Here is a 25,438-nt window from a genome sequence, read left to right as displayed (position 1 = left end):
CCTTGTACTTTGTTCTGTGGGTGTGTGCTTTGTCTCTGGTGACCATATTGTCCTCTTTTGATCAGCAAATTGATAAACATGCCTTCAGTTATCCTGTTTCCATGCTGGCCCCACTCCTCATACAGTGTGAGGAACAAATCAGGCACTTGGTGTGCTCAAGCAGCCGAAAACAATGAAGGTTCAAGCTTTGAAAACAATGAAGGTTCAAGGGTTATCTTGAACCTAGAAATATCATCTAAGATTTAAAAGATTACCCTGGTCCTTTTTTGACTTAATTTATTGAACTCTACCCTTCAATTTAAGTTGATATTTTTAAACTAATGATAACACTACTAAAGGTAGGATATAGCTTAAAGGAAAGAATGATTCGCTATAGGTTTTTCTTAAGAAAAAAAAAAAAGAGTATTAAATGGTTTTTGTTACAAGCCACATACACGTGATTATTAACCAAGGTTCCATATTCTCTTCTTTTACCCCAGGAGTATTTAGCAGCATAGCTGTATAATAATGGCAAATGCCATGTTTTGTCCAAGATCCACTTGTCTTAATAGCTAGTTATTTCTTTCTGAAATAGCTTACATTTAAAATCAGTCAGTTGAAGTCAATCTTCAAATAAATTGCTTAAGAAATATAGTTAAATCTCTCCCCTCTTCCCCGACGCTACACAGCTTTTTCCGATGTGCACAGACATCGATCAGTACATTGAAGGGTGGATTGCCAGGGTTCGTACATATTCATAGATGGACTGACAGGTGGTCTAGCAATTAATAATGTACTCAGTTATATCAGAACAAAGTGATCCTGAATAAATCTTAAACCTTACAGCTACCTAGAATTATTTTATCTATACATTCTGTTATCTCAGAAGTGGTTTCCCAGCAGCAGTATTAGCTGGCAGGGCACTGCCTTTGCCATGGCCTTCTCCACCTCTGCAGGCTGCGCATGAGACCCTGAGTCATGAACCTGCCACTCAACTGCACACCGCGTCTAGCTTCCCTCACTTTGTGGCCTGCCTGAATGTTTTTCTTAGTTCCAAATGATACCCAGGTTTCATGCCATTGTAGTTCTCTTTTATCCAAATTTTGATAGACTGAAGCAAGGATAATCAAAAGAAACATTTATTTACACTGTGAACACTTTGACTTCAGCGAACAAGAATAGGCCTCCTGGCCCTTAACTCCTACACATCTGTGTAATCATAATATATGCGGACTTCCGATCTTCTGACACTTTGCAGTGACCTGATGCTTTCGCTCCTGGTTCTGATGTTGGATTTTTTGAATAGCCTTCTTGAAAATGACCTACACATGAAAAAGTAAATTATTGGATCTAGGCACACATTGCATGCAGATAGGAAAAGTGTCATTTCTTTGCAGTAATACAGAATTTTGTGTGCAGATTCATCTAAAAGTCTGTCTAAGTGACTGAAAGTAAAAGGAATTCTGCACAAGTGATAGGGTAGAAAGCAGGTAAAGAACACTGCCACAACCACCCGTATACTCTGGTTGTGTTTCCGCTTTCGGCTTGACTGGCTTATGAATTGCTTGCTGGATTTATGGATGTACCTGGAAATGGCAATGTAACATCCAATTAGTATCACCAGCACAGCCACAAACAAGCAGCTATTGACATAAATGACTGCTTCATGCCATTTGACTCCCAAGGGACTTTTAAGTTTCATGCAGTCATGAACATTTTCCTTGGTTAGTTGGCCATTTGTTAGAATGATGTTTGGTAAGGACAGAACGGCCATGGTCACCCACACACAAATAGATAAAACCTTCGTAAAGGTTATGCTGTACATTCGAGAGTCCCCAAATGGCTTTACCACCTTCAGATAGCGGTCAATGCTTATCAGCCCCAGAAATACAATGGAAGTATACATGTTTGCATAAAATAAAACTGAAGTGTATCTGCAGAGGATAAACTTGAAGTACCAAGGTCCAAATCCTGCATCATGCACTATTCGAAATGGAAACGTCAGCGTCATTATGAGGTCAGCAACCACTATGTTTTTGAGATAAAATATGAAGCTGGTTTTATTCCTAATGTGGAAGAAGATCCACACTGCTAGACCATTCAGCAAGATGCTTGCCACAAATATGATGAGGTAAAGCACAGGCAAGACGATAGTGTCAAATTCGTTGTTAACCGTGGCGTTCCTTCCGGGCCCATCGCTCATGTTACTTGGATCGTGACTCCCTTGGCTGTTCAGCTCATTATCTGTAGGAGAAGAGGCAAGACATCATGCCAGAGCTTCATGTGTGTGCCCCACAGACTGCTAGTCCCCCTGATAGGCTACTGCTACTTTGGGCAAATTAAAAAACAGTTTAAATAGTTACTTTAGTGCGTTTTTAATGTTTTGAGTGGCCAGGGTATTGGGGGCCTCTCCCTCAAGCCCTCACCCCCCACCCCCAAACACATACACACCAAGGTTCCTTGGGTAAAATGTTGTATTTATGGTTCTTTATGCTAGTCTTTTGAAAATGAGGAGAAACATACCAATGGCAATTATTGTGATTTTTAATAGAGTGTTTGATATCGTAACAGAATCAGTAAAATCTGGTGGCAGACCATTGGAATTTCCTCTAATGAAAACAAAATGGCTAGCACTAGTTATTCTTTTAGGTTAGCCTTTGGCACACATTTTGAAATAACTTTTTAAAATCTCTGTCAGTGTTAAGTTGTTGAATCATGAGTATTTGAGAAAGAGTAAATCTAATGGGTGATTTTTGAAGTTTTTGCCCTTGGCTTTCTTTTAGAAGGTAAGAGCCTTTGTTCAGAATAGAAACAAAAAGAAATTGTTAACATACAAATTTATTATCATGGAGAGCAACTTGTTAAAGATCGTTCTAGGCTGATAACCTATTTTTATTTTCAAGGCTACATTATTACTTATTGCACTTAGATAAAAATTTTAAACCTTTTACAGTTTTGGAATTTTTAGTTCCTGTTTTTAAAGGCCTATGCCTTACCACTCTGTCACATACATAATCAGTACCATGGTGTATGAGAATCTCATTCATGTGGCAGCGTGGAAATGGGCCTCTCAGATCCCCTACTGTGAGCGGAGTAAAATCCATGGGCAGTCCTAGCTCAGGGCTCTGAATCTGCCATTATTTTCTTGCTGATGGACACTTCCCACAGGCTGCTTGAAGCCAGTAACTCCCCACAGGAAGGTTACTAAGACAAGACTTTTCCTGGGACAGTAGAGTTTCCTCTGACAAATGACTTTGGCTGGAAGACTTATCATTCTGGTCAAAACTCTCTTCAAACTGCACTGTAGTTTGAATCTTCCTACTCGATCTCCTTGCTTCCCTCTCCTGCACAGAGGTCAGACCTGCATTTCAGTCAGTAATCCCTTGCAAGCATTTCCCCTAATAAATCTCTTGGCTATCCATTATGTCTTGACTAACACAATTTTCAAATGAACTCTTTGGATGTAAGGTTACAAGGAAGATCATTACTGAATTTTCACTTCTTTTTATTTTTTTTTTCTTTCAAGACAGCATCTATTTTTTTTTTTTTGTTTTATTAAAAAAGTGGGTGCCTGTTTGCCAAATTTGGTAAAGACTAATGAGTAACTGGAAGAAAAGGTAAACCATTAAAAATCCTACCACCTAGAGACAAATGCTGTTAACATTTTAAGGTACTGTATATTCTTTTATGCATATTAACTGTACACATTGAACTTCACATTGTTTTATAATGTTCTTTTCTCCCATGACAATAGATCATTTCAGGTCATTTGTGGAATACCACTTATATACTATATAAGCATCACTTATATATATAAACATTTCTTTTTAACAAATAGTTTATTGTCAAGTTGGTTTTCATATCGAATTTTCACTTCTTATTAATTTTGTTCACTATAATTACAGTTAGGTTTTGGAATGATTTTGTTTTAGAGGTAATAGCATTAATTGTGTCCTCATTTCCCTACATGACAAGCAGTGTAGTACGTATTTTAGTTCCCTTCTTTGAAGAAATAGAACAGGGAAGATAGTTTTGATGATTATAATCCAAAAACAGGTTCTTAAATTGCTGCCTGGAATTTAAGTGTGGGCTCTTCCTGAGTAACCTTGTCCTCTTTCTAATTCTTTCCCTTTTACTCCCTGCTGCAAGTGTTTTTAAAAACTGGTTTTCCAGGCTGAAATACCCTCACACAGGTCAGTAATTTATACCTGGACTAGCCTGTTACAATGAGACCCACAGTATTATTAGGCTTTATAAGTTTAAAATGCCTGATTCAGCAGCCATCTATATTAACTGCTTCCAGTTGCAAATATTGTCTTGAATAGTATCATTGAAGCCTATTTGGACTCAGCAACGTGTTGCACTCTTGGCTCTTTGTGCACCACAAGATCCCTAATCAGCATCCATGTTTTTAGAAGATTTCTAAGATGTGCAATTTTACCTGGGGTAAGATGGTGCTGAATTAATTTCCACAATTAAACTATTAGCAGTCACTTTCATCTAACCCAGAATAGAACCCTGTGGGAAATGACGAGAGGGCAGGTAAGTTTTAATGAAGGTAAGTGGTCCAGCCAAGGGGCACAGACTGAAAACGGTCAGCCCTGTCATCTCTTGGAACAATGGCATGGTTTACAACAATGATGAATGGTTTTCAAAGCCATTGTAAGTGCAAATAGAATGGTTCACACACTGTAGGCATCCTTGGCATGGATATTTCAGCCTTAGTGTTGACTCACTGAATCTATTGTGCATATACACTGTGGAATGGAAAGACCCATACTTCCCAGAGTTGGTTTGCGATTGTATGTCTGCTCAGTATATCATTATATTTTAAAGTTTTAATTGTATGGACAAGCACTCTTATGAAATGATGATTTACTGATCATTTATGGTTGTTATTAAAGATGGAGTCTTAGAATGTCAAAATAGTACTTAACATATACTCTGTCTCATAAATGACAAATATGAAGCACGAGTTGCCTTAGACCACAGTGGTTACTGTGGCTTTACCAATCTGATGTTCAGCTTGTTGATTATATCACCTCGTAGTATTTGCTTCCTTAGTTAATGTGTAAGATTAACATTTTGGAATATAGGACTTTTTAATTCAGCAGGATAGGCCTAGGCTTGGCTATTTCTTCATTCATAAGTTCCACATTGATAATGCAGCTTAAGCAGATAAGGTGTTAAACTTGTTATGGATTATTTCATGAAATAATATGGTAGTAGAGAGAGAAAATAATGGTTCTTAAGCAGGAAGAACCATCTGTGAGTTGATCTAGAAGGCTCAAGACTTGATAGAGTTTTGGCTGATTGATGTTTTTGAAGAATTAAGTCTGTGTTCTTTTTTGCCAGCCACTCCCATTATTGCTTCTCTTCTGTATCTTTGCCCCAGATTTTCCCAAAGCTGGTGGGTGCGCTCAGAAGCTTTTCTGTGCTCACTGCTCCCGCGCAGGAACAATGAACATGAAACACGTGTGGCTGTCTTCACCCAGGCACTTTTAGCATGTCTTTCTTCACTGTCAATAAAATACTTGGCCAAGGTAGGGAACATTTTTAATGATAGGTAGCTTGGTGATTCAATTAAGAAAATTAGAAGGTGTTTTTACAGTGTAAAGGCTATTTTCTCACACATTCCTTGTTTATGAAGATGTTATTATCTGTATTATTTAGCTCAGAGCTTGATACACAGTAATAATTGAGGGTGAGGATTCCTTTGTTATTTTCTCTCCTGCTGTGCTCCCCCAACTCCTTTTATTTTTATTTATTTAAAAAAAATTTTTTTTTTAATGTTTTATTTATTTCTAGGAGAGAGAGAGAGACAGCGTGAGCAGGGGAGGGTCAGAGAGAAAGGGAGTCACAGACTGAAACAGGCTCCAGGCTCTGAGCTGGCAGTCAGCACAGAGCCTGACGCGGGGCTCGAACCCACGAACCGTGAGATCATGACCTAAGTGAAAGTCGGACGCTTAACCGACTAAGCCACCCAGGCCCCCCCCCCCCCCCGCCCCCACTCCTTTTAAATTAGAGTAACAAAGGCACTGACAGAGCAGCCCTGGTTCCACAGTAAATTAACATTTTGTGTCAGCCTGTATGGGAATGGTATTGTAGCCCATGTGTTGACAGGTTAGGATGTGGCTGTTATGGCGTGTATGGGGAGGGGAAGGGGGGCCGGGGGATTGTGTGTGTGTGTGTGTGTGTGTGTGTGTGTGAAATGCAAGGGGTTTGTGGCTGTATATGGCACTCGGCTCTTGTGGCTACTATATTGGGCAGAGCAGATAAAGGGCATGTACTTGGCGAGAGTCCCACTTGGAGCAATGGTTTAGTTACTTCATCACTTTGTAAAATGGAATAAAGAGGAGCCATTTTGCTGGATCTCCCAAGAGTTAAATTCTCTGCAAACATCATTTCGAGGAGAGTCTCTAGTGCTTAGCAGATGTTCATTCACTCTGTAACTTAAGTCATTAATGACAATTTGTCTCCTTAATCAGAGTCCCATTATGAAAGATAGAGACGTTGAAGAATCTTGGTCCTTTTGCTTTTGGTGTTGCTGCCTTATTGCTAATTGGGGCGTGTCACTCTTTGGCACAAAATGTGAAAGTATCAACAGTATGTGACTGCTCTACCTGCCTGGTAGGAATGAAACACAGAAATCTTGCAAATTACAGGGTGTCACTACCACAGCACCACTGCCCTTGCGTGGTCACCTTGCTTGGTTGTTGTCTAAAAAGGAGTTTAGGTACTTGTCTTTGACCTTCTGGGAAACCTTGGTGAACCTTAAACTATTACATCTGGAAAGTAACAAGTACTTTAGGTATAAAAATCTTCCCCAAATCTTCATCTTTCTTGTCCTTTGTGAGATGGTCTTTCATTGTGTCCTACCTGTTTGCTGTTTTATATTTAGTGAAAGACCAGGCTAAATGTGGATTTGTACTGTTAATTGGTTCAGTGGCCAATAAAATCCCCAAATTGCCACAGTATAAATAAGTTATTGATGAAAGAAAATTTTCTGTGCAGTTTTTTCTACAGCTTACCTGGTAATTTTGCAAGTGTCAAGTTGAGCCCCATTCTTTAGTTGTTATGGACTATAAGCAAAAATACGTGTCAGGAAACACTCGGAGATGATTGAGGGGAGGGTTCGACATAAGTTATCCCTGGCTTGAGTCCTGGGGGAAAAAAGAGGAGGAAAAATTAGGATGGAATTTGAACAGAGAAACTTGACCTTTCCTTTAAAAATACACGTATATGCCTTCACAGTTCAGAAAAGGCATACTCTCTGGTTATGGCCGACTGTGCCAAACGAGAGGTGCCTGCTTTTGTGTTCTCTTTCAGCCAGCCATGGAACCATTTCTGTATATGCGGTCTATCTGAAAACCACTGCGTGGCCCTGGGAAAGCTACTAATGACTCTGTGACTCAGTGTCCTCATCTCTGAAATCAGAATGATAATAATCATACTCCAGGATTATAATAAGGATTGCTTGAAATAGTCCATAAGACATTTCTCAGAACCTGGGTCTAAGAATGCACTCAGAACATGTTAGCTTATGTATTCCTCTCCCCGCTTCTACCGAATTCTTTTTACCCCACCTAACCTGAGCATATATATAATAAATGCATCTATGATGGGACTTACATGCAATTGAGATTATTAAAATCTTTTTTTTATAAGATATAGCACTGACATATGTAAGAGAATTTTCGATATATATGTAAGAGTGTTTTAGAAACTCATATGTAGTTTTTTTCTTTTTAATGTTCATTTATTTAGTTTGAGAGAGTATGCATGGGGAGGGGCAGAGAGAGGGAGAGAGACAGAGAATCCCAAGCAGGCTCCGCACTGTCAGCAGAGAGCCATATGCCGGGTTCTGAACTCACAAACCATGAGATCATGACCTGACCTGAAATCAAGAGCTAGGTGCTTAACTGATTTAGACACCTAGGCACCCCTAAGCTCGTAGGCTTTCAAGTACCCTATTCTTAATAATGTCCAGGGGTTCTAATTCTGGATTTACAGTAACCAGCTGTGAGACCTCAATAGACCTTTCTGAAATTGCCCTGAAGGCACTAGAAAATCCCTATTGGGATTCTAATTTGTGTGAGCTTCTATGTTTTCCTCAAACATAGAATTCCGTTAAGAATTTAATATCATTTGAATGTTTGCCTCATAAGTCCCTGTATTTCTCTGTGGCAACTGCATTCCATTCAGTCTCAAAGTTTTGATTAAGCGTGAATAATTAAATTGGGTTTTAGGGATGGCCGTGTGATGATGACCAAATACCTTAACTTTTCAGACCTTCCGATTCCACACATTTTTATAAAGATTAACTGAAATCATATATGCATGTAACATTAAATGCTAGAAAACATTTCCCCCAGTTCTCTCCTTCAAGCAGACCTGTCTGTTTTATGTCTTCTGGCTTCTCTGAAATATTGATAAAAGCAGAAGTCCTGGGAACTGATTTTGAAAAGTGTGCTGGTCCAGTCACATGTGTGTTTATGTTACGAATGGTTTGGGAAGTCACACTGTGGCTCATGAAACCATGTGAGACTTTGATGTTTCTTTACCGATGTTGCTGATAGACCGCGCAGCTGCAGAGGCCCCACGTAACCTCATCCCCTTCGAAGTTCAAAGCGGATTTCTGGCTGGTAAGCAGTTACAGTTGCTGAGTCAGCAGGGAGAGAGCACTTTGTAGGCAAAACTATATTGAAGAATTTGGCTGCAAATGTTTCTTTATCTTCTCCTTTGCCCTTTTCTGTTCCCTAGTGTCATGTGAAGTTTAGGTGCTAGATTTGGTAGTAGATGGAAACACTGTTTCCCATATTGTTAGTGATCCTTCTCTCCACCCGAATCCTCTCTTTGAGAATTTAGATGCCCTCTCCATGCCTCATGTCTGATGACTATGGTTTATACTGGGCACTGAAAAGGTATTTTTTTGGCTAATAGAGCATAGACAATGATTAGGGCTCTTATGAGTCTTTCTTAGTTTGGTGTCAGTGTTGGAGAATTTTTAAGGCAAGGAAGTGAATCTCTACTTGGTTTTTAATTATTAAAAATTACTCAAAAGAATGATTAAAACAGTTTTCTGAACTTCATAATACCCTTGGATTCAGTAAGCCCCACCTCCTCCCATCAAGTTTCTGATGGTGGAAACATTTCATGGAGTTTATGTGATAAACACAGCTTCAATTTTACATTTCTCCTTTCCCAAGTTGTATGGTTTTCTTCCTCTTGGCTTCACATATACTTTACTCAGTAACAAGAATTCCAATATGACTCACCCATACCACAACAGGAGCAATATTTAGAAGGGGGAGGGGCACACGCAACAGCGGGAGAGACCACAGAAAGCCAGTAAGGAGGACCCAGAAAAGAGATTTGAGGAAAGTATGTATATATCACATTTCTAATCAAGGATTTGTATTCAGAATATGCAAAGAACTTTTACAAGTTCTTATCAAGAAACCCGATGAAGAAATAAATGATCTAAAGATTTGTGTAGACATTTTTGCCAAGAGCACGCAAAAAGGTGTTCAGTATCATTAGTCATTGGGGATATTTACATAAAAACCCACAATGAGATGTTATTTCCTACCTACAAAAGTGGCTGTAAATATAAATGAGAAAATGAAGCGTTGCTAAGGATGCGGAAAAACAGAAACACTTCTACATTGCTGGTGGGAATTTCAAATGAAGCGACCACTTTGAAAACAATCTGGTAGTTTCTTATAAACTCAAAGCTAAATTTATCATTCAGTTCAGCAGTTTCACGCATACATACCTACCCAAGAGAAATGAAAACATGCCTCTGCAGACTTGTGTGGAAATACTTTGGTATCAATTATTTGTAATAGCGAAAAGTCGAATCAACCCCTGTATCCATCGGTGAATGATGGGTAAACAAAATGTGGTATTGTCCTGTAGTGCAATATTACTTCACAACAAAAAGGTAATGAGATGCAGCTATCATGCTGACAAACCTCAAAACCATTTTGCTAGGTAAAGAGGCCAGATGTGAAAGGCTATATAACATTTAGATGAAATGTCCAGAAAAAACAAATCTATAGAGGTGGAAAGATAAGTGTTTGCCCCAGCTCTGTGGGTGGGAGTTGAGAATAACTGTGAGGACATGAGGGGTCTCATTGGAGGCGGAGAGAGAGGTGATACAAACCTGATTGTGGTGATGGCATGCAAAACTCTAAATTTACTAAAAAGTATTGAATCATATGCTCAAAATGGATACAAATTATGGTATATAAATTATATTTCAAGTTAGAAAGGACAAAAGAGCACACAGAAAGGAAAAGGCATACAAATAGGCTAGCAAGTCACCAGCGCTACAGGATATGTTTTCAAGACCAAGAGACACACATAGCAAGTATATTCCTTATCTTTTGTTGAAGCGGCGGTGAAATGCAGAGTACATTTAACTAGAGTTACATCTCTTGGATTATGTTAGGGGGACTGATTAGCAATATATATGATTCATTTATGAAGTTCCTCTTTTGGAATTGGGTGCCAGGGGCATCTGGATAGCTCTGTTAGTTAGGCATCCAACTCTTGGTTTCAGTTCAGGTCTGATCTCGCGGTTTGTGGGTTTGAGCCCCACGTCAGATCAGGCTCTGTGCTGCCAGTGTGGAGCCTGCTTGGGTTTCATTCCCTCTCTCTCTTTCTCTCCCGTGGGCTTCTCTCTCTCTCTCTCTCTCTCTCTCTCTCTCTCTCTCTCTCCCCCGCCTTCGTCTCTCTGTTTCTCCCCACCCCTATTATCCTCCTCTGTCGCTCCCTCTCCTGTGGTCACTCCTCTCTGTCTGTCTCACTCTCTGAATGAATAATAAACTTTAAAAAAAAAATGGTATAAAAAATAAAATCTTTAGAATTGGGTCCCAAATCCAGAGACCGTGGATATTGGTGATGATTTCGACTCTCGGGAGTCCCTGCTCCCATTCTCTTAATTCCTGTTGAAATCATATGGAAGAGTTGGGTTTTAATCAGTTCCTGAGAGGATCTCTGTGTTTTCTGGAATCTGATTTGTTTTCCAGGTTTGGGAATTGAGATACTCTCTTCTCCTGTACTGGCCTCTGAGTCTCCTCTCTCCTCTAACTCCTTTATTGCCATCTCTAAATAAAGTGCGTTCCCGAATTTAGGCCATGGCTCCTCATTCTTTGATTTCCTTTCCTCTGGCGGTGTTCATGTCTACTCGGATGCTCAGCTATCTCTTGTTTTCTCTCATCCATCTCTTTCTTTCCTGAAACCTAGCCCTTCATGTACAATAGAATGTACTGTATGTGGATGTTCCTCGTAGTTGACATCTCTGAACTTTAACTGTCTTTCTTTTAAAAAAATTTTTTTTAATTCTGAGAGAGAGAGAGACAGCGTGAGCAGGGGAGGGTCAGAGAGAGAGGGAGACATAGAATCTGAAACAGGCTCCAGGCTCTGAGCTAGCTGTCAGCACAGAGTCTGACGTGAGGCTCGAACCCACGAACCATGAGATCATGACCTGAGCCAAAGTTGGACACTTAACTAACTGAGCCACCCAGCGCACCTCCTTTTTTCAAAATGGAAACCACTTTTCCTTTTTTCACTATTACTGAATATTTGCTTGGTCAGAGGAGTGCTCTGCAAGGTAGTTCTTTTCCTTTCCTGGTCTTCCTCTTTGTCTTATTACATCTTACCTTGGCTGTGAAGGAAGGCTGTTACAGCCCTGCTCTTCCCAAAGGCCTCTTCTAGAACAAGGCCCTTATCGTCTCATGTGTGGGCTGCTGTACTGACCTCCTCCCTTGTCTCTGCTTCTTTACTCTCAGTATCTCTTGCTGCTTGTTGCCTGGTTCCTCTTTCTAAATAACCCAAGTAGCCATGATTTTCTTTTGCTCTCTGATCTTGAGTTATTAAATGGTAGGGAAATTCTTACATTACAGTTCCTAATCAGATGATAGAAGGCATTATTTTTGTAGTTTTGAAGATCATAGAGGGTGGAAGTTAAAAGAAGCTGGGTTTTGATCATTAGGAGTTGTTAGTATGCTTTGGGGATAAATTTCCTATAATGAATCTTTCGAATCATGGGTACAGTAATGTTATCTGCTCTATAGCATCATTATGAGGTTAACTAAGAATACACATTTATAAGTAAGTGGTTTACAAATGTTTGTGTTAAATGTTAGTTTTTGTGTTATTTCTATTATTCCTCCCCTAAATGCAATTTAAAGATTATTTTCATTTGTTTGGAAACTGTCAACCTTAACCAACCCTGTGGCACCTGGGTGGCTCAGTAGGTTAAGCATCTGAATCTTGATTTCAGCTCAGGTCATTATCTCGCAGCTCCTGAGTTTGAGCCCCTCTTTGGACTCTGTGCTGACAGTGCATGGAGCCTGCTTAGAATTCTCTCTCCCCTTCTCTCTGTGCCCCACCCCCCTTCCCCAACTTGTGTGTGTGTGTGTGTGTGTGTGTGTGTGTGTGTGCGTGCACGCGCGCGCACGTGCTCTCTCTCAAAAATAACGTAAAAAAAAAATGCGAAACACCCCTTGTCCTTACTCCTAGCCAAGTACGGTGGCAATGTATTGGAGTGCGGGGTTCAACTTGTCTTACCTTCCAGCTTATTTATTTATTTATTAAAAAAATTTTTAATGTTTTATTTCTGAGAGAGAGAGACACACACACACACACACACCATGAACCGGGGAGGGTCAGAGAGAGAGGGAGACACAGAATCTGAAACAGGCTCCAAGCTCTGAGCTAGCTGTCAGCAGAGCGCAACACGGGGCTCAAACCCACGAACCGTGAGATCATGACCTGAACCGAAGTTGGACGCTTAACCAACTGAGCCACCCAGGTGCCCCTACCTTTCAGCTTTCTGACCCTCCATTTCCTCATGAATTAAATGAATATGAGGATATGTCCACGACGGGATGTCGGCAGGTTATTAGGGTCCCGGCACCGCTGCACAGGGTAGGGGCCATCTCGCTGGTTCCTGCTGTGTAGCATAGGGACATGATAGAATTTATCTGGTGAGCGATAGGTCGGACACACAGTGAACCACGTTCTTGTCACCGTGTTGATGCTGATACTGTTATGGGGTTTGTGGTGAACAGCCCTTTGCCTGATCTTTTTGCTCAGAGCTTGCCCGTTTAGCTGTGTCTGGGCCTCCTCTGCCCGCCGTGTGCACGTAGACTGCAGGGCCCCTGTACAGTTCGTTGCAGAGCAGCTGTGCGTCCTTGGCCTGTCCCGGTGCCTGCAGGCTGTTGCAATTAGGGTTGCTTCAGTGGTAGTAATGGCTTGGCTCCAGGACCTTGTTCGTGGGCGGGAATCCTGTTGTGCCACCTCCGGCTCCCCCAGCTGAGAGCTGATGAAACCACTCAAGAATGTGATGTCTGTGGTAGGCCCAAGCTTCACAGCCATTCCTGAGGTTAGATGGTATCGATGCTTACAGGCCTGTTTTTTTTTTTTATTTTATTTTACTTATTTTTTGTAGCCACCCATTGATACCCTCCTTTGACTGAGGAGGTGGTGGGATAAGGATGAATGAAGTAAATGAGGGTGGTGGAGAAGGACTCTAATGTGTTCTCAGTGTCTCCTTTATTTTCAACCTTGGACTAGTTGCTTGATGTCTCATACAATCCTCAGAGCAGTCCCAGGCCTAGGTGCTTTAGACATCCCCCCCTCCCGTCCCCCCGAGGTGGGAAGATCCGAGGTTCAGACACATTAATTATCCTGCCCTGACTCACATGGCGAGTAATGGGTAGAGTCAGGATTCATCCCAGATCTGATAGCTGAAGCTGGAGTTCTCTTATACTGCTCTGGAATAAAAATGAAGAACGATTCTGGAGCTTCATTTTGGAGGACAGGAAATAGAAGTGGGGTACAGGGCAGAGGTGGTGTTGGTTTTCTCCTGTCCAGCGAGTGAAAGAACCGCTCATCTTCTTAACTGGAGATCTAGTTTTGGTTGGCCTGAACAACGTTGAAAACATCAGGAAATTGCATATAAGAACTCACATCTGGACCTTTGATCTTAAAGAATGAGATATGCAAACGCTGAGCACGAGTAAGCCAGAAGTATTAGCCACCTCTTCCTGAGGGACAGGGTGCTTGCCGGTTCACCAGCTACCAGCATTTCCTGTTGACATCCCTGGGTCTCCTCACTTGGGAATGTTACCTGTCTGAACCTACAGACATTTGATTTGATTTGATAACCTTTGGTTTGTTTATCATTTAATCTTATGTGACTACATTTGACCTATATGGATCAAGAAATGTTCTATTTAGGTTTATAAATGTATTTTTTCTTCTTCCTCTGTTCCTTTCCTACGGACTCCGGATTTTTCTTGCTTTAATGACCATTGTGTAGCATTCTTTCCAAATGATTTTCCTGGTACCACTTAATGATTCAAAAAATAGTGCCCAGAGATCTTACTTGGTTCACGCCTGAGAATTATTGCTACAATTGAGCTTTTCTCTGTATTCAGCCCTGTCCTGGGGTCTTTAAGCAAAAACCCTACTGTTAAACTGTTTTTCTTGGAGGCAGAACTGAGATTATGGGTCCCAAGGAAGGAAAGGTTATAAATGGTGGAGGAGGGGCTTGAACCCAGGTGTATTGGATGTCTGTCTCGCCCCTGTTTCCCTGAAAGGATAATGAGAGGCCCAGGGAAGGATCAGATTCCAGGGCTGCTGAACTGCTACCTTAGGTACATAGCCTTGTGCTTAGAATTTGCTGTGTGAGACCTCAGCAGGAAGGGCCAGCAGGTGTGCTGTAGGACACAGTCATGCCTTCAGTCTGTCTCGCTGCACAGGGTCTCATTATTGCCCTTCTGATCCAGATCTGACAGATGAATGTCAGTTAAGTGCTTGCTCCGTGGATGCAGTTGTTCATCACTTTTTGGAGTGATTGTTAGGTGGCAGTGGTTCTCTCTTACTTGTCTTCCACATTCCAGTTTGATTTTTAGAGACTCATATCCAATGTTAGAATTTCGGATCTGAGGGTTTTTTTAAGCAGTGGAGGGGTCTGTGGGGAGGGGCCATTTTCTTACAGAAAAGCCATAGTAAATTAGTAGCTCATATGGGAATACTGTTGCCATATCCTAAAATTTCAGTGGCAAAGATGTAACATTCACAAAAAAAAAAAAAAAAAAAACCCTCAAATGCCAAGTTTCTAGTGAAAGATAGTCTTTCTCATATTTTGGAATCACTTGTAACCCAAGAATACTTCTACTTTAAACTGGAGGGAGGGAGTGTTTTCCATTGCTGGTAACAACAGCTTTGCTGGAGGCCTTGGGAAAGAAACAGGTTGCCTCACTGGATACAATTTATATTTTTTTTTTCGGTTTTAAAATTAGGTCACTGTAGTCATAGGTCGCTTCGTTAATGGCATGCTTGGAGTTGCATCTCTAAGGTGTTGGAGTGCAAAGCACATACAGTCCATTCAGGTTGTTCAGGTACTACCTTGAAGTTCTCTTTTCAAACTTGCACTTGACATCTGTAGCCTACAATTATGTGTCTTTTGGTTAACATTGAGATTTAGCAGCTTATTGTTCAGGTGACCTCCGACCACTTGTTTTGATAATATTTCTTTGGGAGTGGTGTAAAGTGAATTGTAAGCTCCATGAAAGCAAGGCCTGTATCTACTGTTTCTTTATAAGCTTGTCCCTAAAACTGGTTATTCCCTTTGTACAGGAGAGGAACCTTATTAGGGAGATGCAACAACTTGCCCAACGTTACACACACACACAAACACACACAGGCAATGCCAGGAAACATGCCCAATGTCTGTCTGTCTCTGTTTCTGTCTGTCTCTCTCTCTCTCTCTCTCTCTCTCACACACACACACACACAGGCAATGCCAGTAAAGGAGCTTTAGTTTTTGTGACCACAGAGCCTCTCTGCTTTTCTACTTGCCTTGATTCGTGGAACCTCACAAGTAGCCCAGCCAGTGTCTTACACCTCGATTCATAGGCAGGTATTAAGTTTTTGATTCCATATTTAAGTCTGTGACCCTGGACAAAACATTTTGGCTCTCAAACTTGGACATCTCTGAAATGAGGAAAATAACATGCCTGGAGTAGTTTCCAAAGGTGCTGTGAGAAGTTGTGAGTCAGTATATACACAGTCAGTTTTATATTGTAAGTACTATAGTAATACTAAGGTGTTAACTAATGGCAAATAGTATGGTTTTTTTCTGTTCAGTAATAAAATTTTTACTATATAGTTAAAATTTACAGTCTACAGAATTGAAATGTGTACTTTTATTTTCTGCTTAGGCAAAATTTGATCTCTGTGTAGCTGAATCGTGGATTATTGATTCAGAGGAGGCTGGCCAGAGAGGTCAGGGGCTCTAGTTTCAATAACCAGAGTAATGGTTTTAAATGAGTATGTGGAACCAAATATATTTCAAGCAACTTCTTGTGCCTTCAAAGAAATGTGTCAGGATTTAATGTTCCAGGTAGAGTGTTTAATTCTTGGATTACCATCCTGAAGAGAGAAAGATTGCTTTGCACAAGCTGAGGAGTTGCTTTACTCCTTTCTTTACAAGGGCCATTCCATGGTGTAAACATTATACTTCAGAGTTAACGTGATTCTTCATGGTGTGATGGTGGGGTCATCTTCACCATTTCAGCAAGGTCATCATTACATTTTTCTAGCTGTGGATAAAGGGTAGGTATTCTCAATAGAATACCTATCTGTAGAATGGGTGTCAGTTTAGCTATCCTAACTAAGTCTTCGGATCACAGTTTAGTCAAACTGTAATTTTGTTTAATAGAGTAAGACTGATTCCTAAGAGACAAGTCCTCCTTCAGTTTCATCCCTTACCAGCATTTATAATTTAAAAATTCTTGTAAGGCCTTTAATACTAGTGGATATTTCACATTTTTATCAGCACTAGCCCCTCACTGTTTCTTGTTTTGTTCTCCTATAAAAATAAGAAATAATTGGGGCGCCTGGGTGGCTTAGTCGGTTGAGCGTCCGACTTTCGCTTAGGTCATGATCTTGCGGTTCGTGGGTTCGAGCCCCGCGTCGGGCTCTGTGCTGACTGCCAGCTCAGAGCCTGGAGCCTGTTTTGGAGTCTGTGACTCCCTCTCTCTCTGACCCTCCCCTGCTCACGCTGTCTCTCTCTCTCCTAGAAGTAAATAAAACATTAAAAAAAATTAAAAAAAAAATAAGAAATAATTTCCCACCTCATACAAATGTAGTAAAAGGATCTGGCATCACATATAATTAATTTCATTTATGTGTGTGTGAACACATACACATATATGCACACATATATACATATGTATGTAATATTTTCTTTTAAGTCATTCTTACAATCAGCCTCACTGGCATTTTTTAAATGCCTCACCTGATTTCTAAGACAATGTTTCTCAAACTGGTGGGAATATTTGAATCAAAATAATTCTGGGTTGATGTATAAAGGTGGTAAGTTGCTTAACTAGGAGAAATAAATAACTATTTATATTATTATAATATTTCTCATATGTGTTTTCTCTTTTACCCCCTGCATGTCACGGTTCCTTGATTAATGTCTTCTACCATCACAGCCGTCTCTGGCTTCCTGTCTTGTACAGGACAGAACTTAAGCCCTTCTGTAGGTACCCTCGTGATCTGATCTTGCCTACCTGCCCACGTCACAGCTCGCACATGCCTGCACCAGACTTTCCCTGTCTACCTGGCCCTTTTGTTCTGGAAATCTGGTTCTCCCTTGCCCAGCTATGCAAACTCCTTACATAGCCTTCAAGTCTAACCCATCTGCCACCTCTTCTCAAAGCCTTCCACCTACACTGTGTCAGTGCTCCTCAGTCCCTCTTACCTGCCTGGTCGTCCAGAACTCCAGCCATTGCATTTTCCTTGTTTTCCTGACTGCCTGAGAGTCTCTGAATCCTCCTGTCTCCAGAGTCCAGCAGAGGACCTGAAGATAGTGTCAGGCTCAAAAGCTTTTGCCTCAATGTTAGGCTCTCCTGGACTGCGGCTGCCCCCTGTGACCTAAGCTGATCCCAACAGAGATCTGCCATTTTTTTTCTTCATGACTGTCTTATTTCTCCCTCTGAAGTAAAAGAGTATGACACAGGAAGGGCTGAAAGAATAGGAATTGGCAGCTGGTCTCATGGAAGACATGGACAAAGGCCAGGAGGAAGGCTCATCATACGTGGGTCCTCTGATGTTTCTGAACATCCCCCTCTGAAGTAGGGGGACTAAAGTGGAGGGTTGCCAGTTCAAATAAAGCCCCATAGGTAATGTCAGTAAGGAAAGTGAGCCAGGTATCAGAAGAAACCATCAGCAGTACCAGTATACCAATCAAATACAGCGAACAGCTGAAGTGTCCGGCGAGATAAGCAGCAGCGCCGAGGACTACACGACCTGGTGGATGTTGCCCTAGTCTCTGGCTCTGGGTTGTTGCCACACAGGTGCGTGGGTCAGCTGCTATCAGATTACCTTCTGTATGAGAAAAATGGATTTTATATAAAATTGCATGAATTTTAAGCCACAGACTAATTTTTTTAACATATTGGGTAGACCAAATACAGCGTGTCCATGGGTTACAATTTGTGACACTGGCTGCACCAAGCCTTTCCTTAGGGTTTCTGTTAATTCCCCATGTAGAGCCTTTTTACCTGTTCCTTGCTCTAAGGCTCTCCATGAGTTTTACCAGTTTCCCCATCATCATTTCCTTTTTAGCTGAAATTAATGAATTGTGTATCAAAGACACACTTTGAGACAATGTAGAGGATTTTAGAATTTAATGGCTTTGTATTTAACTTGGGGTGACTCCTTCGAAAGCTCTAAAGTTTCTTACTGCTGCTGCTGATGTGTCTGGTTAACCACAGAGAAATAATATTTTGTACAAGTGAAAATGGCATTTTCATGTGCCTACCTATCACTTGAGAAACTGTGATAGGATATATTATCGCAACATGAAATTAGAAAGAATGTTTTAGGGGAAACAATATTGGTGTCAAATAAATACAGTGAAACTATCCATTAAACAATGATCATAATCTGCGGATGTGTTAATATAGTAGTTATCTTTTTGATGGCATCCACTGTTTTGCTGCATCTGATATAGGTACTACATGAGACGCTTTGACACAGTGCAATACTTCATCCTGTTTATAAAGTTTTCATTCTCCAGATCGTTAAAATGTTCGGTGGAAACAGCCAAAAATAATTCTGATTACTTAAGTATTATATGTTACTGTGAGTCTTGAGTAGCCACATTGTACCCATGTTATGAAGGATTGTCCTCTTTTAAATGCATCCAGTAAACAAGTAGTTTTGCAGTTTTTCCAATTTTCTCTTTCAGCTAATTTATCTACATTGTTTGGAGAAACACATTGATGATTGGTTTTCAGTTTGGTTTATAAGCTTTGCGTATGGTAATAGGAAGAGGAGGAGGCTTGGGCAGGGAGGCCATCCATCCCAAAAGGAGGGCGGCAGACCGTATGGTGCCTGTCGTCTAGAGGTAGCTCATGGCCCTGCGTCATTTCCTTGCATCTCTTCTGTCAGCCCTCTGCTCGAAACTACGTAACGGAGTGCTATCAGCCCAGGTATTTTCTGTTAGCACTTTTCTGTCTTCAACTACATCATGAGCATCTTTAGTGCAGGAGCCTTAGATTATTTTATTTCAGCTGCCCTCTATTACATTTGCTTCTGTTTTGGAAGAAGCCAGAGTCTTGGTTTATTTAGTACGCTCCATGAACTTGAAAAGCAGACTTTTACTCTACTCTCTACCCTCTGGAGAGTTACTCTGGTGACTAAAGGCCAGTAGTCTCGGACCGGAGAGTATGTTCAGTCTATTGGCTAACCCTCCTCAGGTAGTGGAAAGGTCTGCGTTTCTATCTTGTCAGGCACAACAGCAACATTAATAAGAGTAAGGGTTTGGCAGATACTGGCTAATCCTATTGTGCATGTAGGACTGTTCTGAATTATTTAGATACATTTTAATTTATTGAAAAGACATGGATCTCAAGTTGTGGATCTGCCACTTACTTGGGCAGGTTACCTAACCTCGATGCTTCAATTCTCTCTCCTGTAAAATATTCATCATTGGATTAACTTGAAGATTGAATGAGGTATTACCACAATATTACCTCATTTGATCCTTAGAGATGTCTTTATTGGAGCCTGGAATATAGTAAGAACTCACTATTTTGATGCTACCTGAGTGTTAGTAAGAATAGTACTTCCCCACTCCCGTGCCATTTTCTCAAATAAATTGAGGCTTAAAGAGATTCCTTCAGCAGACCTGTGAGTGCAAGAGCCCAGGTTAACACACCTAGCGATCAATGGAGCCTGGACTTGAACACAAGTCACTCTGAGTGTTGTACTCTTAACTATTCTGTTGTTGCTGCCTCCCTGCGAATTGGGGGTTCATGTGCTGATTATAATATGATGTCTACTTTTGGAAAAGTAGGAAGTAGCTCCATCTTGACTGTAGTCTATCACGTACCCAAGATAGCCGTTTGTCTCCTGTGATCTAGTAGTACAGTAAATAAATCACAAATCTATATAATTTTGCTTATAAGCTATGCCAAAGGGGGGGAGGGATCACTAATAGCAAATAGCGCATTTACCCAGAGCTTGCAAAATAGTGACTAAGAGCATGTTTGACTGCAGGAAAACATGGTTCAGGGTCAGAGCTCTGCTAGTTGTGTATCTTTTAAACTTCAGTTTCTCAGCTGTAAAATGGAGGTAATAGCAGTATTTCCAGATGTGTCAAGTTTTTTTTTTTTTTTTTAATGTTTTATTTATTTCTAGGAGACAGAGAGAGAGAGACAGCGTGAGCAGGGGAGGGTCAGAGAGAGAGGGAGTCACAGACTGAAACAGGCTCTGGGCTCTGAGCTGGCAGTCAGCACAGAGCCCGACACAGGGCTCGAACCCACGAACCACGAGATCATGACCTAAGTGAAAGTCGGCTGCTTAACCGACTAAGCCACCCAGGCGCCCCTTGTTTTGTTTTTTAAATATGGATTAAAATATTCAGTCTTCTTGGCATATATTAAGCTGTCAATGTATTTATGATTGTTGTTTTAGTATTAAGGCTAGAAGGGCAGTTTGTGTCATGAGTTTTCTCTAATACATTATAAAAAGCCACTTAGGAGTTAGCTTCTCTTTCTAAAATGATATAAATTATTTTGAGAAATTACCTTATAAGAGAAATCAAGGAGTCACTGATATGAATGGCTTCATGTGATGTGTGATACCACATGAAACTTATTCAGTACTGTTCTTCAAATGTCGTTTAGTGTAAATGTTTTCATTTTTGGCTAATATGAATATTAATAAAAGATAAAAATATGCTAATTAGGTGCAAGAAAAGAACAAACATTCTACTCCGCCCATTTTTGTCACATAGGGAGGAAGAGTATTTAAAACTATTGCCAGGTCCTAAAAGGAGCTTAGACTTAACTATTGACCTGAAGGAGAACATTTGAGTCTTGTTTCTTATTCACTCTGATGCATTCTAAGTGGTTCATCTCATCTACTTGTTAACCACAAGGTCATAGTTGCCTTGGATTTCCCTCTCTGCTTTTGATGGTCACAACTATGAGAACTGCAAGTGGCCCTTTTGTTTGTATTAATGCAAGATTTTCTACCTGAGGATGCAGGAGCACACTGTACTCATCTCCATCTTGCAGAGGGAGAATCTGGAGCCTAAAGAGGTTGGGATTTGATTAACATCATGTAGTTTGCTGGGACAGAAATGGAGAGAGGATCAGTCCTCCTTACTTTGTTGGGCTCCACCCAGTGTCCCCTCCAACATTCCTTTGTTTTATCCAAGCCGTGGTTTTTGATAACCAATCGTAGTACCTCAGCATATCAGGTGGATTGTGGGAATCTAGAGATGGTAGGAGCCTCTAATGACCATCTAATCTGATTCCCCTGATTCCCTCATTTTACTGTGAGGGATGGCAATGAGTTCCCAGGGAAGTAAGAGGCTTGCCCAACTCCCTGATGACTGTTGGCACAGTCTGCATCCTAACCCTGGTCATTTTGCTGTGGTTCTTCCATTTTCTGCCCTAAACCAAATTTCTTTGGAATGCCTGTGCACAGAGCATGTGTCCTCAAGCTTGTGGGCTGCTCCCAGGTGATTTTCCCTAGATTTCACCTCACTTTTGTGCTGCCCTCACCAGGACAGGCTTTGAGGGAGATTTATGAGTTTTCCCGTTTAGGGGTATACAAAGAACCATTGACCATTCTTGTCTACTCAGTGTTAAATTTCTGTGGCATTTTCTCAGTATAAGGCTAAGCATGAAGTATTTTTTGTTCTTCAAGGAAGTGAAGGAAAGCAGGCAGATTCTAAAGAAAGACTGTATGAACACCAGTCACCTGAATAAAAACATCAGTTCTCATTTAGTGTCCATCCACCCACCCCCTTCCCTGAATTTGAGAATCTCTCTTAGTACACTGTCTCTGGCTAGGAAATTTCCTCTTAGCCTCTTCATGAAATTGTGATTTTCTGATTAATTACTGACCCCTGCCTACATCCTTAAATACGATATTCAGGAATCTATTCCTCCAGCCCCTCTGCCTTCACCCACATATATTACAAGAGTTTTCAAGTAGACATTGGGAATGATAGTCTTAGCAGAAGCTTTTGCTGAAGGACTAAGAGAATCTTCTTGTTTACTAATTTCAAGAAGGAAAGACTTCTATTAACCTTACACTGGCAGAAATAATAATGATATAATATAGGAACAATGCCTGGCTCTCCCTGTCCCATATAGTTTTGGTAACAGAGAACCAAAGTTTTTGCTTTGTATTTTGCTAGGAAGGTGGAGTCTCTAGTTAGGATTTTGAAAGAAAGCTGCTGTTGAAATGTTACTACACCTTACATGAAAGCAGATTCGATTTGGGAATACAATATAAAACTCCCTAGTAGGTAAATGTTGTTAACCATGAAAAGTCACTCTATTTTAGGCTCACCTATCTTTTAAAGTCTTTATTATAGCTCTGACAGGTTCAAATCTCCATGCTTGCAGTTTGTTTTCCTCAGTGAAGCAAAAACTTCCCCAACAGTCTGAGCATGAAGCCGAACTAAGCTGTTTCCAGCCCTTTGTCAGTAGCCAGGCACTTTCCTCAGTGCTTTCGTGACATGTTTTAACATGATCTGTTAATGGAATCGGAATGAGGATCGCCCTGTTCTTTGTGGGACACTGAAAAGATTGAGATTCTTTTACCAAAATGAAGCGATTTGGACAGAAAACCATCTTTTTTATTTTGGCCTCTCTGATTAAAAAAATATAAATGAAGGATTGCGAAACATGTACATTTTAGGTCTTAGGAAACAATTACAAGAGACTGTGGATTTTACTCAATCTAATAAAGTAAATGTGAAAAAAATTTTCACTGAAATAGAAGTGATTTCCAAATCATCATTTCCCCTTTTGAAGGCACAATACACAGTTCACATTTTCCGCTTGCCTGAGTTGGAAACTGTAAAGCTCCAGGAAGCACATATGGCCCCCGTTTTGGATTGTGGTGCCTCACAGAGTGTAGTTACATTAGCTTATTCAGCTCGTATTCTAGTCTCTACCCTTTCTTCAGACCTCACATTTAACCAGAAGGATAATTACAGTCTTAGTCAGTGCTATGTCTTATCAAGCACAGCTTTTAAGAAAATTTAAAAAATTATTTTTCGATTTACCTTTCATTGCGGTGTCTGGGTGTCCATTCACCTGATACGGTGTCTTCAAGTTGGAACAAGCTTCTCAACTCTAGTTAAGATTAATCCTTGGAACTATGGTTGACAGAGAAGTGGGCTTTCTGGCACAGCATGAGAAATCAGCATTTTCCTCTCCTGTCAGAGAAGGTGGGTTCTCCCCGACCCTCCTTGAGAGTATCCTCTGAGGCACCCTTCCGGATTGTCCTGCGCGGAACAACTGGAGCAACTTGCTCTCTCACTAAAGTGAGTCACATCTGAGAGTAGGTGAGATCTGTAGACTGGGGAAGAGCGTTTCCTGAACCTGCAGGAATCCGAAGGTGATTCACCTAAAGGGAACACAGACGGCTGGAGCTCAGAATGCCAGAGGACTGTTGAAGGAGAGGGGTCACGTCTATGGTTGGGGTTGGCCTCTACTAAGTTCCTCCCAGTGTGAAGGTCCTTTTCTCTTCTCTTCTCTTTTTTCTTTTCTTTTCTTTTCTTTTCTTTTCTTTTCTTTTCTTTTCTTTTCTTTTCTTTTCTTTTCTTTTCCTTTTCTTTTCTTTTTTCTCTTCTCTTCTCTTCTCTTCTCTTCTCTTCTCTTCTCTTCTCTTCTCTTCTCTTCTCTTTTGAGAGGGTGGAGGGGCTTCCTATTGCTAATTGGAAAATAAGCATTTATAACCTTCCTGATGATTAAAACTTTGATTCAAAGGTATCAGAATGTATTTATGAAGGATAAATCCTTTAAGATATTGTTCAACTTATTATTCAAAAACTAAAGTTGAAATGTGTTTATAGTAGTGATTGTTAGCATTGGAAACCCATTGGTTTACTGAATAATCTGATGAGATCTTTGGACATATTTGTATATATACACAAATGTCAGTATTCAAATATTTTAAATAAAAGTTATTTTGGGGGTGAGTTCTCACCTAATCCCTTGAAGTCCATTTTTAAAGACAAAACAACTTTATTCTTTGTAAAAATCATGCCACAGTGATAAATTTATATATTCAAATCACCTTTTCTTATTTGTAATTCATTTTAGAACATTCAGAGAAAAATCTCCAAAAGACTGCAAGCTTTTGCAATAAATAAGTAAATAAATGAAATTTCACCAGTTTGAATTAAAACCTGTTACTGTCGTGGGTAAAGATAAATGAAAATAATCAGTGTGGAATCTTGTTGAAGTCATAAGTCAATAATAGGTACTACTTAATGCTTACTTCTGCCTTAAGGAAATTATATATATATATATATATATATACACACATACACACACACACACACACACACACACACATATTTAAATATACTAACTAGTTTTCTTTCTGTGTTAGTACAGAAAAACAAAAGTGTGTTTAATTTATACTAATAGTTAAGAGCACCTGGGTGGCTCAGTCAGTTAAGTGGCAGACTTTGGCTCAGGTCATGATATCAGGGTTCGTGGGTTCGAGCCCCACATTGTGCTCTGTGCTGACGGCTAGCTCAGAGCCTGGAGCCTGCTTCAGATTCTGTATCTCCCTCTCTATCTCTCTTGGTCTCTAAAATAAATAAATAATACTAGTAGTTTAATTGTCAAAAATTGAAAATTCTGTTTCTTCTATTGCCTGTCTCTAAACAAACAAAAACAGACAACTACAATTTAAATGGTTCTCCATTTCATTCCGTTTAGGGTGGTTTAAGGGATAGATGAATAGACTGCCCTAGGGAAAGTCTCTGAACAAAAATTAGGCAACTTAATAGTGGCTCAATCATAAAAGAATTTGTCAAATTTAGAAACAATTCTTCATTAGGTTTGATTCTGCCTTATGCCAATTTATACTTATCCATGGATTTTTG

General features: G+C 40.3%; 2 protein-coding genes across 3 annotated transcripts in view; one reads left to right on the top strand and one right to left on the bottom strand.

Moving 5' to 3' along the window:
• Nucleotides 1-25,438, top strand: part of MED12L (mediator complex subunit 12L) — a 324,782-nt gene that overhangs the window by 194,103 nt on the left and 105,241 nt on the right. The window lies entirely within an intron of this gene.
• GPR87 (G protein-coupled receptor 87) lies at nt 1,103-23,884 on the bottom strand. Of its 2 annotated transcripts, XM_039241001.1 has the most exons (4): nt 23,603-23,884; nt 7,011-7,142; nt 1,938-2,223; nt 1,103-1,301 (listed from the first exon to the last, which is right to left on the bottom strand). In XM_039241001.1, exons 2-4 carry the CDS (start codon nt 7,042-7,044, stop codon nt 1,181-1,183), a joined length of 441 nt encoding a protein of 146 aa, XP_039096932.1. In that variant the 5' UTR covers nt 7,045-7,142; nt 23,603-23,884; the 3' UTR covers nt 1,103-1,180. The 2 variants fall into 2 exon arrangements, with proteins under 2 accessions (XP_039096932.1, XP_039096931.1); XM_039241000.1 differs by having other exon boundaries at nt 1,103-2,223.

This window comes from Hyaena hyaena, unplaced genomic scaffold (genome assembly GCF_003009895.1).
Source record: "Hyaena hyaena isolate Hyena2069 unplaced genomic scaffold, ASM300989v1 scaffold_186, whole genome shotgun sequence".
In the NCBI taxonomy this organism is placed as follows: Eukaryota; Metazoa; Chordata; class Mammalia; order Carnivora; family Hyaenidae; genus Hyaena; species Hyaena hyaena.
Note: the sequence above shows the minus strand (reverse complement) of the source record. Positions and strands in the feature narration are given on the sequence as shown.

Coding starts and splice junctions, on each gene's coding strand:
- GPR87 (XM_039241000.1), bottom strand. CDS start 7,044: ATGGGGCTCAACTTGACACTTGCAAAATTACCAG. Junction 2,224..7,010: donor GACACTTGCAAAATTACCAG/GTAAGCTGTAGA, acceptor CTTCTCCTACAG/ATAATGAGCTGAACAGCCAA.